The sequence below is a fragment of the Juglans regia genome, chromosome 13 (genome assembly GCF_001411555.2).
Source record: "Juglans regia cultivar Chandler chromosome 13, Walnut 2.0, whole genome shotgun sequence".
In the NCBI taxonomy this organism is placed as follows: domain Eukaryota; kingdom Viridiplantae; phylum Streptophyta; class Magnoliopsida; order Fagales; family Juglandaceae; genus Juglans; species Juglans regia.
The window spans coordinates 21,838,472-21,856,522 of record NC_049913.1 but is presented as its reverse complement, the minus strand read 5'-3'; the positions used below and the strand labels follow the sequence as shown (position 1 = coordinate 21,856,522).

At 37.2% G+C, this 18,051-nt stretch overlaps 1 protein-coding gene across 2 annotated transcripts in view; it reads right to left on the bottom strand.

Annotated features, from left to right (window-relative positions):
- Positions 1-18,051, bottom strand: part of LOC118343669 — a 40,969-nt gene that overhangs the window by 9,697 nt on the left and 13,221 nt on the right. For both annotated transcript variants that reach the window (XM_035684899.1, XM_018985141.2), the window contains 2 exons: positions 12,169-12,276; positions 316-407 (listed from right to left, as the gene is read on the bottom strand). In XM_035684899.1, coding sequence (XP_035540792.1) covers positions 316-407; positions 12,169-12,276 — 200 coding nt within the window. The remainder of the gene's footprint in view (positions 1-315; positions 408-12,168; positions 12,277-18,051) is intronic.

Below are 18,051 nucleotides of genomic sequence, written 5' to 3'. Positions count from 1 at the left end.
TTCTTGCCCAGAAACTACCACCCGTTTTTCACTTTGCATCTTAATGGTCTAATCTTAACCGACACTTCAAATTAAAAAATATAGGTAGTTTAGGATGCAAATTCAAACTTTATGTAGTTTGGAGTGCAATTTGAAAAAAGGGTGGTAGTTTGTAGGTGAAAAGTGTAATGTCGCCATATTTATACACCCACCCACTCACTCACACACACATTACATATATAATTCTTACCCCAAAGACAAAAAATTCTGATTTGTTTCCATAAGGATTAATCTTATGATTAGATTATCTCATTTATCTGCAAGATGATGACATACCTGTCTATAAGTATATTTCCTTCAGGATGAACAATCAAATAAGAAGCTGCCCCATATGATTTCTCAGAGTGATAACCACAGTGATAAACACCCTGGAAACATTAGACAAGCTCTCAAAGTTTACAACGGCATACGTATTTGCAATAGAGGGAAAGAAACAGGAAAAAAATACAAATGAAGAAATACAAAGAAGTTGAAGCATAAAAATATCATTTAATCAAGGTGCTGATAAACCAGCGAAATTAGCATGAGAAAACAGTTTCCTGAAAGGTTCCCCGCCAAATTCCTGGTGTGAAACACTTGTCTCAACTCTGTGAAGATAAACCAATAAGTAGTACCAAAAACAAAGAAAACATTGACGATCTGAGGCATTTGGTGGATTCTTTAGGTTACATGATCCCTCTGAACAATAGGTATTGTTCAGTACGTATTCTCAAGAAAACTTGACTTGTTCTCGTTATTTACTTATACAAAAAAATCTGACCTCTTCATTAAAACAATTTCCCAGAAAATAACAGCCAAACACATAAGTTGTTTAAAAAATTAAAAGTATGGGGTCCAAGTCCCCCCCCCACGACACACAGCAAGTCTCCCCCCTCAACACACAGCTTCCAAAAAGGTAGATACCCTGCTGACAAGAGGAAATCTTCCCTTAATCATCTATTTTTTTCCAAAGTAGTTTTTTATAAAACAATTCTCTACCAAAATCATCTCCCAAAACATACTAATCTCAAGAGCTACAAAAATAATCACCTCCAAAACATTTTTAAATGCTAGTACCAAATACCCCCCAAAACATCAAAACGCTTCTTGAAAATAGTTAATGAAAGAAGCCTTCAGAGCGATACAAGATTGGGAGATCTATGCTTTCAGTAAATTTTTTAATCAATCATATTGCACTGGAATGAGAAGAGGAGAAGACAAGATTTGGGCTCCGGCCAAGAGAGGACAAGTCAATGCCTGTTCTTCTATAACATTATCAGTCCTCATGTCAACAATCCATTTCCATGGAAGAGCATTTGGGGGAAAATGGTTCCATGTGAGCCACCCTTGGACAGTTTTTCTTGCACAGCCATCCTTGGGAAGAACCTCACCACAGATAATTTAAGAAAGAGACATGCTGTCATGATAGATCGGTCTTGTACCCAAAAGATAAGTGGAGAGTCTGTCGATCATTTTCTTCTTCAGTGTGATATTGCAAGTGCACTGTGAAGTGATTTCTTCAAGCAAGCGGGATTGGCTTGGGTCATGCCTAGAAGAATTGCAGAGCATTTTTTCTCTTGAAGAAGACTAGGTGGCAGCCCGTAGATTGCAGAAATATGGGAGATGGTCCCTATTTGCAACATTTACTATATTTGGAATGAGAAAAGTGATAGAACATTTGAAGACAGTGAGTGGACAATGGAGGAGCTTAAGAATTTCTTTATTTTCCTTTGGAGAAGCCAAGGCAAGACGGATCCTCAATAGGGTATTTCACTTGTACGTTCCTTGATCATGAAGCCAACGTAACAAACGACTGCCTTGGTGTGGCTTGTAGATATGTGAGAAAGGGACTCCCTTTTGCATTTTGAAGGTTGCCTGGGACACAGTTGAACACTCCCACAAATTTTGGTTTTGATAGGTAAAATAAAAGAGAAATTACTTATATCAGCAGCCTACTGTTGATGTAAGCCTTAGCACACCAAGTGTTGCTGAGTTTAAAAATATATATATATATATATATATATATATAACCACAGTATGCAGAGAGTACGGCTGATGCGTAGCCGCACTCAAAATAAAAAAGGTAATACTGGACATCAGCTGCAAGCCGCAGCACATCTTTCAGAATTTTTTTTTTTTTTTCTTCAACTCAACACGGTGGGTTGAGAATGTAGGCTGATGTTTTTCATTTCTCAAATAAAAAACACTCCCAAAACTTGTATTTGACTTTAATTGCTCAGAGACTTGCAGTAAAAGATGCATTTTGCTAACTATTCAATTCTAGCAATTACCAAGAAGTCTTTCCCCAAAAAATTAACCTCAAAGACGAGTATTCTGCAAAAAAGACTATACAGGTGTAATGGCCCAAGGCCGAGACACATCTAAGCCCATACTCTACAATGAATAGTCAAGGTTACAATAGGGGCTCCTTAGAACTATTATGTAAGGCAAGAATTTTCATCTTCCCAATTTGTTTGATTAACATAATTTCACATAGACAATTATGTACAAATACACACTCATTGGACTCTCTCCCTTCTCTCTAAAAACCTCCTTCGCGGATCCGGCTTGAGGGGTGGGAGCTTCGGCTCCCTTCCCCCCCCCCCCTCCCTCCTCCTCCTCCTCCTCCTCCTCCTCTATGTAGTTTTTGTTTTGTGTTTTTGTGTATTTTCAGGCGAAATAAGAGTGAATTACCGATCTGGGTCTTCCCGCCGCCACAGGCCAGCAAGTGCCCTGCCATGGTGATGCCCTGTCGCCGATCTTAAAGACCACCGAATGAAGCACCAATCGGAGCGGCGAGTAGCCCGCACGCAAGGCTCGAAGTTTTGGCGTCGTTTGGCTCGTGGCCTTCACGCACCACCCAGGAGCCCTTTGCCAACACCACGCGCGGCGTTTCTGGAGTCTGTGAGTCCGGGATCTCCAAGGTCGACTGGTGGTTCCCTTCCCAAAGTGGCGCGCCACAGCAGCCTCTGTGTTCCGTTTTCTTTTGTTGCAGTGTTTTTCTTTGTAGCTTTCTTTGTGTAATGTAGTTCTAGGTTAATAAAAATCTTTAAAAAATTAGTACCTTCGGACTTTGGTCCGAATGGAGTATTAGTCCCCCCTCCGCGTTGACAGGGTTGTTGGGGTTTGGTATACCCTACCCTGCTTAGACGGGGTATGGGGCTTTGTAATCTCTGTCGTGGACAGATGTGGTATTTTCTCTAAAGATCTAGGTCTTTATAGATTTACTGCCTAGACTAGACCATGTCAGTCACGAAAGTGTACTGGGAAGATATTAACGATTGTAATTGATTTGTTTTTCAAATCAACTTTGTAAGTCCTCTCTTAATGAAGGTTAACACCCGTTTACTCAAAAAAAAAAAAACATAATTTCACATAAAAGATAAAATATATATTTATTAGTAATCACAATATCTAAAAAAATAATAAGACTACCTACTAACAAAAAATATCAATATTTTTCAAATTTTAACATATAAGAAAACCAATATTACAAACCCATCAATAACAAATATAAGCATAGGTCAAGAATTACAATCACAACAATAAAAACATAAACATATTAAGAAATACCAATATTACAACAAAACAATAATAAAATTGTAATTTTGAAATAAAATTTAAACGGGTTGATTTTGGGTTAGGCGGGTTGATCCGTTATTGACCTGTTTATTAATCGTGTATTAACAAGTCAGCCCGTTTTGGCCTGAACCCATTTATATCAAACACAAACCCGTTAATTTCGTGTTGTGTTCGTGTTGGATTCACAGGTCGTATCACATATTACCACCCCTACTTATTTCTATTCGAAACACAACTCCTAAGGCAACCACAACTCCTAAGGCAATTATGACTCCAAATCATTCCACAACACTAGGACTACCACACCCATTGGACGCTACCATCTCCCCCCTAAAAAAAAAAAAAAAAAAAAACTCTATTTATAGATCCCATATGAGAGCCTACATACCATTAGATGAGCCCTAAGCATGGCCCCTCCAAGGCCACAAAATTCTCTTAAATTTTGTGGTAAAAATGAAAAAACCTAAGCCCCTTGCTACAACATTCACCCCCTAAGCAAGAAGATCAAGATCCAAACCACATAGCCAAGCCATGTACTCCAACCCAACCTTTGGATCAAGCTCTTCCTTTATGTAACTCTCTCTCTCTCTCTCCCCTTACTCTTTTATGATAGGTATGTTAGACGAATGCCATGAGATCATATGAAATTAGTGAAACTTAGATTTCATAAAGGGCTAAGAAATACACATGCTAGAGTTAGGTTTTATGGGGTTAGAATGCATCTTTATATATGGGATTGGACAAGCATACATATAGGATGATTAGTCGAATGAAATCATGCATATTTGAGGACTTAGACCCACAATTTTGATAGCTTAAACATAGGGACAGATGTTACAGAGAGAGATCATGAGCAATTTGGGTGACATGTACCATAGGCTTGAACATGGATGGATGCATTACGGTTCAGATTCTATGAACTCACGCAACTAATTGTTAATAGCATGACTAGTCATAGGTTCTCTAGACAAGATTAGGTTTTAAGATCTTAGAGTACATAGGTATGAATTATGATGAAGGATGGTGGACTAAAATGATTAAAGTGGTCTACCAAAGGTTAAGGGCTAATTGAATGTTTCGAACGTCAATTGGTATTCGGGTAATCCACCTAGAGAAGCTATAGTCTTTAAAGCAATGACATACAAGATTATAATTTAACGTGATTACATATTTATTGAGTAGGTGATTCTTGTTACGGAGATGTGATTTGGGAGATTTGTACTATTTTTGGTCATACTTTCCTTTATGGCTACATTGTATATAGTTGTCAATTAGGATGTAAATACTTACCTTGTATAGCATATTAGTGGTAGATAGATGCATAGAATCGGCGATAATGATGTATTCTCTGCTCTATGTAATGAACACAAACAATAAAGAGCATTCAGACAAATTGACATGGTATCAAGAGTCCTATCTTGATTTCCATCTCTCTGTGGTCTTAATCACTGGTGTGCGATTTTCATCGCTATTCTTGCGAAGTTTGTGAGTTGACAGTGGGAGAAAATTTCCTTCTCTTCTATGTTTTTCACAAGTTTTTCTTGCTCTTGGTGCTTTTGGTTGGGAGTCAGCCTTTTCTGTGGTGATTAAACTTGTGGGTTCAAAATTTTTCTTTTTTTGGTGGTTGTCGGAGCTCTATGTGGTGCTCGATGCTTGTATCGTTGGCTGGGAGGTGGTTGGATCCTTCTGACATTCCCGATAGGTGGCTGTGTGACAATCGGCAATCTCTGTAGCAGTCAGCAGTTTCTGTGGGTAGTTGTGTGGTGGTTGGCGGTCTCTGTGGCAGTTGGCAGTCTCTGTGGCAGTCGGCAACCTCTGCTTTGGTGTTTCGTTGATTCTGGGCATGTTACATTTTTGTTTTGGTGTTTTTTACGTGGCTTTCATCATGTCTGTTGAGAATACTATTGTTCGCTTTACTGGAAAGAATTTTCCTACGTGGGAATTCCAATTTAAAATGTTTCTGAAAGGGAAAGAATTATCGAATCATATTGATGGTTCTGCTAAAGTTCCCATTGATGCAAATGAACTTGTACAATGGGAGGTCAAGAATGCTAAGGTGGTATCTTGGCTATTAGGGACGATTGAGCCTCATCTTGTGACATCGTTGTTTTATACGGCTCAGGCTATGTGGGACTATTTCCATCGTATTTATCACCAAGACCACAACGCTCAGAAATTGCAATTCGAGTTGGAAATTAGCAATTACATTCAAGGTAATTTGACCATTGAACAATTTTATTCTAGTTTTATTAATCTCTGGACCGAGTATTCAGCAATTGTTCAAGCTAAGGTCCCCCGGCGGCACTAGTAGCTCTTCAAGTGGTTCATGCTGAGTCAACACGATCAATTTCTAATGAAGCTTCGGCCTGAATTTGAACTTGTCTGGGCCGGCTTATTGAACCGTAATCCAGTCCTTTCTTTAGATATTTGTTTGGGCGATTTATTGGGTGAAGATTAGTGGTTATCCACTCAAATTGGTATGATTCCCAGGAAGGTCTCTTCGGAGGCTGTTAATGTTGCCTATGTAGCACAAGGAAGAGGGAGGAACAAATTGTAGTGTTTCAGTTGCAAGGACTTTGGTCACATTGCCCGCAATTGTCCTAAGAAAGTTTGTAACTACTGCAAGAAAGGTCATATCATTAAGGACTGTCGCGTGCGGCCTCAGAATCGTCAATCCCAAGTTTTTCAGGTTGTTGTCCAGTCATCTTCTTCTGCTGCACCTCCCACCGTGAGCTCTAATTCATTTGTTCTCACACCTGCAGTGGTACAACAGATGATTGTGTCTGCTTTTACTGCTTTAGGCTTGCAAGGTAAGGGTACTATCTCAACTTTTTCTTGGATTGTTGATTCTGGAACTTCAAATCATATGACTGGTAATGTGACGGGTCTTCATGGTGTTCGTCAGTATGGGGACACACAACATATTCAGATTGTCGATGGCAGTACTCTTCCTATCACTACTGTTGGTAATTTGAATTCTTCATTTCGCAATTTTTTGTCTCCCCTGGATTATCTACCAGTTTGATTTCTGTTGGATAACTAGTGGATAAGAACTGTGATGTTCATTTTTCTCGTGCTGGTTGTCTTTCTTGTGCAAGATCAAGTGTCAAGAAAGGTGATTGCGAATGGGCCCAAAGTGGGACATTTGTTTCCTTTACAATTTTCTATTCCTAATACTGTTTCCCTTGCTTGTACGGCTACTGCCAATAATAGTGAAGTCTGGCATAAGAAATTGGGTCACCCTAATTCTGTTGTCTTTACTCATCTTATGAAACATGATTTTTTGGATAATAAATATTCGTTTTCTTCTTCTAATGTATCTTTTGGTTGTGCTACTTGTCGTCTTGGTAAGAGTAAAACCTTACATTTTCCTGTGCATGGTAGCCATGCTTCTACATATTTTGAGATTGTGCATACTGATGTTTGGGGTGTGAGTCCTATTATTTCTCATGGTCAGTATTGCTATTTTGTGACGTTTATCAATGATTATAGTCGATTCACCTGAATATATTTTCTCTACTCTAAAGCTGGCGTGTAATCTGTCTTTCAAAAATTTATTGTGCTTGTTGAGACGCAGTTTGGTACTTGTATCAAATTTTACGCTCTGACTCCGGGGGGAGTACATGTCTCATTCCTCATTCCTTTCATACTTATCTCCAGCAAAAGTGAATTATTTCCTAGCGTTCTTGCCCTTACACCCTTCAACAAAATGGGGTCGTTCAGCGTGAGAATTGCCATCTTTTAGATGTCGTTAGTACTTTGCTTATTGACTCTTTTGTGCCTTCTGGGTTTCGGGTTGAAACTTTATCTACTGTTGTATATTTGATCAATCGTTTGCCTACTACCACTCTAACTTATGATTCTCCCTACTTTCAATTATTCGGCATATCTCCTGAGTATCAATCCCTTCATACTTTTGGGTGTGTTTGTTTTGTCCATCTACCACCAATTGATTGTCACAAGCTTGCAGCCCAGTCTGTCACATGTGCCTTTATGGGCTATAGTCCTACTCAGAAAGGATTTGTTTGTTATGATGCTCATGCAAACAAATTCCAAATCTCTCGAAATGTGATTTTCTTCAAAAATCAATATTTCTTTCAGTCTCAGGTTATTTCTAATCCTCCTATTGCTATTCTACCTACTTTTGATGATGTGCCTTCTTCTATTGAGCGGTTTAAGCCAGGAGTTGTGTATCATCTACATCTTCCACCTTCTTCAACACCCCTTTCGGACACTGCTCCACCATCCGATCCCGTGCTTCCTAGACCTCAGCGCTCCACCCGGGTTACCACCGCATAGGTATGGTTTTCCTCATACCTCACTGCGACTCTCAACACTATTTCTGTCCTTCACTCTTATGGTCAAGCAGCGCATGTTGGCAGCAGGCCATGTAAGAAGAGATCTAGGCTCTTCAAGACAATCACACTTGGGACATTGTGGCTTGTCCCTCTGGTGTCAAATCTATTGGTTGTAAATGAGTGTACTCAGTCAAGTTTCAGTCTAATGGTTCACTGGACAAATATAAGGCTCGTCTCGTGGCTCTTGGGAACCGCCAAGAGTATGGTATTAATTATGAAGAAACATTTGCACCAGTCGCCAAGATAACTACTATGCAGACTGTCTTGGCACTTGTTGCTTCGTGAAGGTGGTCTCTCCGGCAGATGGATGCGAAGAATGTTTTTCTGCATAGGGACTTGAAGGAAGAAATCTATATGACTCCACCTCTCGGCATGTTTGCTACTCTTTCATCCAAGGTTTGTCGGATCAGACGAGCTTTGTATGGACTCAAACAGGTTCCATGTGCATGATTTGATAAATTTCACTCAACTCTACTTGTCTTTTTATTTTGCTCAGAGTTAGTTTGATTCCTTTCTTTTTCTTCGCAAGACTTCTACAAGAATTGTGTTGCTTCTGGTGTATGTTGATGACATTGTGATTGTTGGCTCTGATACTGATTTAATTTAGCAATTGCATCAGCATCTCAAGGCCTCTTTTCACATGAAAGATCTTGGTCCCCTGCAGTATTTTCTTGGCCTTGAGGCGCAGCTTATTCCAATTGGTACCTTGTTACACCAGCACAAATACACACAGGAAGTGATTTCTTTGGCTAGTCTCCAATCGGGTAACTCTGTTCTTACTCCCTTGGAGGTGAATCTCAAGCTTCATCAGGAGGAATGAGAGCTTATATATGATCCATCCTTGTATCGGCAGCTGGTTGGGAGCTTGAACTACTTGATGATTACCCGCCCTGACATTTCTTTTGTTGTGTAGCAGGTCAGTCAATTTATGCAGGTTCCTCGACATCTTCATTTAGCCACTGTCCGTCGCATTATCCGATATTTGAAGAGCACCTCTACTCGCGGGTTGTTCTTTCCTTACAATTGGTGGGGTATAGTGATGCTGATAGGGCTGGTTGTGCGAATACTCGTTGCTCGGTTATGGGGTGGTGCATGTTCTTAGGCAATGCACTCATTTCTTGGAAGAGTAAGAAGCAAGAAAAAGTTTCAAAATCCTCCATCGAGTCTGAGTATCATGCTATGTCTTCCGCATGCTCTGAGATCACGTGTCTTCGTGGATTATTAGGTGAACTTTGTTTTTTTCAGCTTCATTCTACTCCTATTTATGCTGATAATACCAGTGTTATTCAGATCGCCGCTAATCTTTTTTTCATGAGCGTATGAAATACATTGAAGTTGACTGTCATTCCATATGTGAAGCTTTTGACAAGCATGTGATTACTCTTCCTCACATTTCCAACCAACTTCAAACTGTTGACATATTCACTAAAGCTCTTCCTCGGCATTGGCATCAGTTCTTGCTTGACAAATTGATACTTCTTGATCTACCAGCATCAATTTGAGGGGGGATGTTACGAATATGCGATTTGGGAGATTTGTACTATTTTTGGTCATACTTTCCTTTATGGCTACATTGTATATTGTTGTCAATTAGGATGTAAATACTTACCTTGCATATCATATTAGTGGTAGATAGATGCATAGAATCCGGTGACAATAATGTATTCTCTACTCTACGTAATGAACGCAAACCCTTAGTAAAGGGCATTCAGACCAATTGACAATTATCGATGCGCCAATTGATGTTCAAAGTTACAAGGTAAGTAATATGATCATGCCCTTCGTCACACATGTTTTCTAAGTTATGTAAGTAATAAGACCATGCTATTTGGACGAATATTTTATAAACCTATGTCGGTATTTATGATCGTGTCTTTCAAACTGCACATTTTTTAAAAGAAATTATGAAGTCATGGTTTTTAAAGGAATAAGCCCCTTTTTATTTACCCAAGTTATGATAAATTTCTAAATGCCATGATTTTTGGATAAGTTTCATGTTAATTGTATGACACATGCATCAAAATATTTTATGAAAGGTCATGATTTGATATGAGAAAACATGTATAACGACATCTTATGAAAGGTTATGATTTTATTTGAAATCTATGATATGATAAGGTATGAGAATGCTAGATATGACAAAACGTATGCATGTATGATTATGATGAGGTATGACTGTTAAGAGGGGTAATGGCCAATGTTATGATAGTGAAGACGATACCATAAGGTTAAGGAACATATTGCATTGACAGGATGTACATACTAGTAGTGCACCCAATGCTATCATTCTTATGTATGAATTCCCAACTTGTGGCCACGAGCATAATCATAATCTTTAAGATTCGTTAACCCAAACTCATGGGGGTCAACAGTGGTTACTAGACTATGATGAGTGAGAGACAAGTTAAGGCATTTCATGCACAGTTCAGATTTATGTCCATATTATTTACGTATGTAACTATGAGTGCATGTTTTTCAAGGGAATCCTATGTTTATATTATTTTTACATGGTGATGTATTGCTCATTGAGTATTCGACTAAGCATTTTGTATGTTTTAAATGTTTTAACCACCCCATGTTATGGTCATTGTGAGAAAGATGCTGCATGATGGGACTTGACTCAGGGTGACAAAACAAAGGCTTGGGCAGTTATGAGATATTTAGGCCTCATTTGTTTTCGCATATGAAATGAGTTGAGATTAAAGTTAAAAATTTGAATAAAATATTGTTAGAATATATTTTTTTAATATTATTTTTGTTTTATGATTTAAAAAAGTTGAATTGTTTATTTTATTTTATATTAAAATTTGAAAAAGTTATAATGATTAGATAAGATGAGTTGAGAAGTTTCCTGAAAACAAATGAGGCCTTAGTTTTATGTTTTCAATCATTAACCTTATTTTCATAAGCACATGGAACTTGAATAATTTTCAATAAGTACTTCCGTAGACTCTCTTTTATATTTTAAGTATTTAAAAAACAATGACATTGTTTTATTTTATGGAATCTTTTCTACATAGTGCTTCATTAAGAAGAAAATTTTAAAAGTCAAGGTTAGTACCAAACCGGTCCCTCTATTTTCTAAAAATAATATTATTCTTAACCCTAGGGAGAAGGCTGTAACATCAAGTCTCACAATTCTAGTTAGAATTGGCTCAGATACCATTTGAGATGACCAAGGAAGGCCAACCCACATCTGAGCCATACTCCAAAAGGATTGGTCAAGGTTACAATTGAAGCCCATCGAAATCATTATGAAGGACAAGAACTTCACTGTCCCAAATAATGTGAGATCTCATTCACCACCTTCTTGTACTTAATCCAGGTCATCACAACAGCCATATGGTAATCAGTAACAGTAAAGATCATAAGGGATTTCATAGAACATACACAATAGGAAAACAAAAAATTCGTATAGTAGCAGTTAAGAAGCTATTTCCCAACAAGTTGCTACAAGTGAACCCTAATGCTTTGATTACGATTTTCATCAAACAAATACAATAGATGATCATTTTCCCATTCTAGATGGCACTAAACAGCCATATTTCCCACTAATACCTATGTAGGAAATGAGCACCACTATTTAATTTATGCACTTTTATGAGTCCAATGCCTCAAGTATAAGAATCTTTTAAGAATGCATCTGATTCCATCTCTCTTTCGTTAGTTAACCCACATTTTTCTAAAAGAGATTGTAGTATTTCTGGTTTCATACTACTTGGAATGGCTCTCTCGACCAATCTGATCTACCCCCAATAGTTTATGACTTTTCCCATCTCATGCAAAATGGAAACCAACTGTATTGTCATCAGTAAGCCTTTTTCTATTTTGGCAATCACAAGACTTATCTTGTGATAGGATATTGTGTTCCTGAAAAGACATACTATTAGGCTTTGATTGTTACACACTATTTTCAATTCCTATGGTTGTTACAAATCAAATCTGAGAGCTACCCAGTGGTCCCAGCCCCACCCTAGCATGTACCACCAAGACAAGGCCTATGGGCTGGAATCATACATTTTGTACATATTCACATGAGATGCATATCAGTTTCTATTATAAAAAAAAAAAAAAAAAAAAAAAAAAAAAAAGGGAAAGACTTGATACTTTCTAGAATGCCTACTATTTAACATGTAAATGGCATAAATGCAGTGAGCTAATAACTTAAGATTAAAAAAAAAAACAATGGCAAATAAAAAAATGTAATTACTGGAACTCTCTGCTCATCTATTGGAAGTGGAAATGTTTTCTGCACAGTTAGAATATCAGGAGGAGGTTTCTCTGTACGGATTGAGCTTGTTGGACATGAAATCAAGGCCTGAAAGTCACCAATTTAAGACAAACAATTAGATTTAGTGCTGCTATTACGGAAGAAACTGAATTCTAACGAAATAGAAAAAGAACTTCATATACCCAGATGTTCTTTCTTTTCATTTAAGGCAACTAATCATATAGTCATCCAAAACAACTACATACTAATAACTTATAATCTATCTCAAGAAGCTTAAAGCCAAAAATGTCTCAGCTAATTGGAAAAAAAAAACAAATTGATTGAATAAAAAATTGCTATCATTAGAAGATGAAAGGGGAGCAAGCCATCTGGTGATGGAAACATCACTGTGGTCCCTTTGAAGTGCTACAAGAAGAAAGGAAAATTGAGTCTAAAATTCAGGCCTGAATCTGGCATGGTTTGGATTAAGAAGAGCTGTCTTAGGACCTTGCTTGGCTACCCTAATATGAATCAAACCCTTCCTTAGCTACCCTAATTTGAATCAAACCTTTTCTTGTTCTTTAGGATGTCCCAAGGCTGTAAGGCTTAACAGATAGAAAACAATATTTTCCATTAATTTGAGTAGAAGGTAACGACCCTTTATGAAGGTTGAGTTAATGCTGGTTCAATTTTACTTTAGTGTTACTAATGTAAGAGTAAAGTGGTATTTTCCAGATTTGCTAAAATGAGATATACCAGAGACCATGAATCATATATTGCTAAAATGAGTAAAGTCTTTCAAGATTTTACGTTTTACCAAAGTCCAAAGCTTGATGGACTAGCCTTTGAGTCCATTGAGTCACAGAGTGTTCTGTGGTTGGAGAGACCCTTTGAGGAGGCGGAGGTTCAAGGGATGGTGAGGAAAATGGTTAAAGATAAAGCACTTGGTCCTAATAGTTTCTCTATGGGATTCTTCCAAACATGTTGGGATGTAGTGAATGAGGTTTTAATGAAGGTGTTTCAGGAATTTTTTTCGGTTGGGAAATTTGAAAAAAGCCTAAATGCCACTTTTATTGCACTTATTCCTAAGAAGTTTGGGGTAACGGAAGTGAAAGATTATTGACCCATCAGTCTTGTAAATGGAGTGTATAAAATCTTATCCAAAGTGCTTGGAAATCGCTTAGAGGAGATGTTGGGAAAGATTATTTCGAAACCCCAAAACGCTTTTGTAAGGGGTAGGCAAATTTTGAATTTAGTTCTCATTGCCAATGAATGCCTTGATAGTCGTATAAAATCCGGCAATAAGGGGATCTTATGTAAATTGGATATGGAGAAAGCTTATGATCTTGTGAATTGGGATTTCTTAATTTACTTGCTTGGGAGATGTGGTTTTGGGGAGAGATGGTGTTCGTGGATCAGATGGTGTATTTCAAAGGTGAAGTTTTCAATGTTAGTAAATGGTTTCTTCAACAGTTCGAAAGGCCTAAGATAAGGGGATCCTTTGTCTCTACTTTTATTTGTCATAGTTACGGAGGCGCTTAGTAGAATGATCTCGTCCTTAGTTAACAGTGGTTTTGCGACTGGTTTCTTGGTTAAGGACCCCTTATGGGAACCAAGGTGGGCCTAGTTTTAAAGATATGTTGCAAGTTCCAGATGGGCCAAATACAAGTTCAAGGGCTTAAAGGATAAATATTCAGTTTTGATTCATTTGATAAGCTATGGAAAGGGCAACAACATGACTTAAAGGCTTTGGGCACTTGAAGGCTTTCAACTTATTTAATTCATTTAAAGGACCTATTTTATTAGTTTAGAATAATTGGGTTTATTATGGGAAGCACTTAAGGGGGCCTATGCAATGGCATATTGGAAAAGTTATTATTTTATTGAACAAGGGTTACGGTTATTGTAGCGCCGTACTATAACCGCGACACTGTTCACTCAGGGGTATTTTTGGAAGATGGGGCATTATTTTGACTAGGATTTTAATTAGGTTTTGGTTTAAATACTCTTTGTAATCACATTTAATCAGTTTATGAAATTTGATGAATTTATTCATTGTGAGTTAAGTTTTACTCCTCTTGTTCTTAATTGAAATTTTGAACTTATTAAAGGTAAATCACAACCTTTGTGGCGTTCCTCCTTTGTAATCTGGGTTCTTGAGACGGGTTATTCAACGGGGTCTAGATTTTAATATAATCTAAGTTCTTGAAACGAGTTCTCATCGGGTGTAGGTTTTCCATCCATTGACTTGATTTTGGCTTTCTTGGAGAGTTTTCAAATTGATTGTGGGCTTCAGGGATTTCATTCCTGCGGGTTCATATCATTTGGTATCAAAGCCAGGTTTCCAATCAAGTCTAATTCTATCTTTTAATTATTGTATCTTTAATTTTGATTCTAGGGCTTCATTGCTCTAGGGTTGCAAAAAAAAAAAAAAATTGGAACAAAAAGTAGGCTGCTGAAATTCTTAGGGTTTTTTGGTTTGGATGAAATTTGCATCTCCTAGGGTTTCAAAATTTTAGGATTTCCTGCATCTCTAAGTTCATCAATTACATGGAGTGTCGTTTCATTGATTCTCTTCTACTTCATTTTCAATTCTTGTGTGCTTGAATTCAATTGCTTGATTTTCACAATTGAATATTGCTGTTTGTGATTGAATTTGAGAAAAGAAAAGAAAAGAAAGGAAAAGAAAAAAATAATCGAAAAAAAAAGAAGAAGAAGAAGAAGAGGAAGAGAAAATGTAGCATATTCAAAGGTTGCTACATTGTTACAAATAATTGAAAGAAAGAATTTTATTGATTTAACCTTATCATCAAATGGGCTGCATACATCATTAAAGTTGCTATCTTGTCTTATAGGTTACTCGTTCATTCGTATAACTTCCTTGATTCTCGTGTCGTCTTTATTCCTTTCGTATTTCGCTTGTACTTGTTTTCTTGGACCTAATTACTACTTGGGATAAATCAAGGTTGCATTGTCTTGATTGAGTTCAATTAGTTCTTAAAGAACTTGAGTGGGAAAACTCTTGAGGTAAAATGTAAGAGAGTGTTAGATTATTATTGAATAAAAAGTCAATTCAGAGTTAAACACACGAGTGAAGTGTCATTATTTGAGTGTAAACACGTAAGGGAGTGTGTGAGGTTTTTCACTAATATGCTTTTTGTGTAGAAAATTATGATATCTCATAAGAGTGACTTTTCACCCAAGGGGCTGGCAGAGAACTCATCCTTTGTGTTGCAAGCCATGCAACAACAGTTTGAGTGGTTGAACTTTGTGTTGGGTGAAGTGAAAGATAGGATGGATCATCAAGAAGTAGCGATTAGAAATTTGCAAGGTGGGAGAGATAGGAGGCGACGTGAGTCTAGTGTTGAAAATGGTTATGAGAAAGAAGAGTATGATGATTCTCTTGTTACTAGGCGTGCACTTAATACACAAATTAAGATGGATGATACAGTGCAGCAGAGTGAGAACATTTTTCATACTAGATGCCACATTAACAACAAGGTATGTAGTATGATCATTGATTTGAGGAGTTGTATTAATTTGGCTAGCACTACTTTAGTTGAGAAATTGAATTTACGTACCTTGAAACACCCTAGACCATACATGTTACAGTGGTTGAGTGATTGTGGGGAGGTTAGGATAAATAAGCAAGTGCTAGTTTCTTTTTCAATTGAGAAATACCAGGATATGGTGCTTTGTGATGTAGTGTCTATGCATGCTGGTCATATTTTATTGCGGAAGCCATGGCAGTATGATAGAAAGGTAATCCATGATAGGTTAAGGAACATGTACAATTTTGAAAAAGATGGAAAAACAATCAAACTTGCTCCTTTAACTCCAACACAGGTCTATGGGGACCAATTGAAGCTGAAAAGTGAGGTTGCTCAAAAAAGAACGAGTGAAAATGAGAGTGATCAAAAAAGAAAGAGTGAAAGTGAGAGTGATCAAAAAAGAAAAAGTGAAAAAGAGATTGAGCTAAAAAGCAAGAGTGAAAGTGAGATTGAGCTGAAAAGTAAGAGCAAAGGTGAGAGTGAAAGTGAGATTAAGCTGAAAAACAAAAGTGAATGTGAGATTGAGAAAAAAAGAAATAGTGTGGCCAAAATGGAGAAAGAGAGAAAAAAGAAGAGGGTGAGACTAAGACCTCAAGAAAAAGAGAGAATGAGTTGAAAAATAATTGTGAGGTCGAGAGTATAAAAAAAGCTGAAGAAAAAGAGAGTGAGAGAAAAAAAGATAGTGAAAAGAAAAAAGATTGTGAAAGGAAAAAAGAGAGTGAAAAAGAGAGTGGAAAGAAAAGTGAGAGTGAAGAAAGTGAGAGAAAAACAAAGAGAAAAGTGAGTTTTTATGCTAAGGCGAGTCTTAATACTAACGAACTTGATGTATGTTTGCCTAGTATTGTTGTCTCTTCGTTGCAGGGATATAAGGTCATGATTCCTAGTGGTGTGTTTAGTGGATTGCCACCTATTAGGGAGATAGAGCGCTACATTGATTTTGTGTCAGGTACGACAATCCCTACCCAACATTTCTTTGAAGAACATGAGTACTTGACACACTTAAAGGGACAAGGTAAGTTGTTGACTAGAATGCGTGCTAAGCAGGAGGATTGTATTGAGACTTTTCCTCATGTATTCATTTACACACAAGGTATGAAAAATTTTGTGGTTGATGTTTTAGCAAGAAGGTATGTCCTTGTCTTCATTTTAGATGCAAAATTGTTGAGATTTGAATGTGATAAGGAATTGCATGCTAATGATGATGACTTTGCTAGTGTGTATGGAACATATGAGAAAGCATCATTTGGTAAGTTTCATAAACTAGATTAGTACTTGTTTAGAGAAAATAGACTTTGTGTGCCTACTAGTTTTATGTGTAAGTTGTTTGTGTGTGATAGACATGGTGGTATGTTGGGTAACTTTGGTGTAAGTAAGACTTTTGATGTGTTGCATAAACGTTTGTGGGAGTATCATTTACCATTCATTGTTATGTTGCATGAACGTTTGTGGAAGTATCATTTGTCATTCATTGATGTGTTGCCTGAACGTTTGTAGGAGTATCATTTGCCATTCATTGACATATTGCATGAACAATTGCGGGAGTATCATTTGCCTTTCATTGAGTTTTCATATAATTGGAGTTGTTATTTTGGTATAAAGAAGATTTTAAACATGTTGCATGAACGTTTGTGGGAGTATCATTTGTCATACATTGACTTGTTGGATGAACGTTAGCGGGATTATCATTTGCCTTTCATTGAGTTTGCATATAATTGGAGTAGTCATTCTAGTGTCAAGAAAACTTTAGACATTTTGTATGAACATTTATGTTGGTCTAAGATGAAGAGAGATGTCAATCGTATTTGTGGCAGGTGCATTACAAGCAGAAAGGCCAAATTTAAGCTTTTGCCACATGGGTTGTATACACCCTTACCTGTTCCTAGTGAGTCTTGTGTAAACATATTTATAGACTTTGTCTTGGGGCTGCCTAGGAAAGAAAGGTGTAGAGATTCTATTTTTGTGGTTATGGATGGATTTATAGAGTTTGCATATAATAGGACCATGCATACTACCACTTTATATTCTCCTTTTGGAATTATTTATAGACTTAATCCATTTACTCCTTTAGATTTGATGCATTTATCTGTTGACAATAGGAGTAGCTTGGATGGATTTTTTCAAATTCTTGAACAAATTAATGATAATGCATATGAAATTAATGATAATGTTACTAACATTTTTTCCTTTGATCTAGGTGGAGATTCGAGGTCGAATTCTTTTGAGGAGAGGGGGAATGATGGGAACCAAGGTGGGCCTCGTCTTAAAGATATGTTGCAAGTTCCAGATGGGACAAATACAAGTTTAAGGGCTTAAAGAATGAAGATTCAGTTTT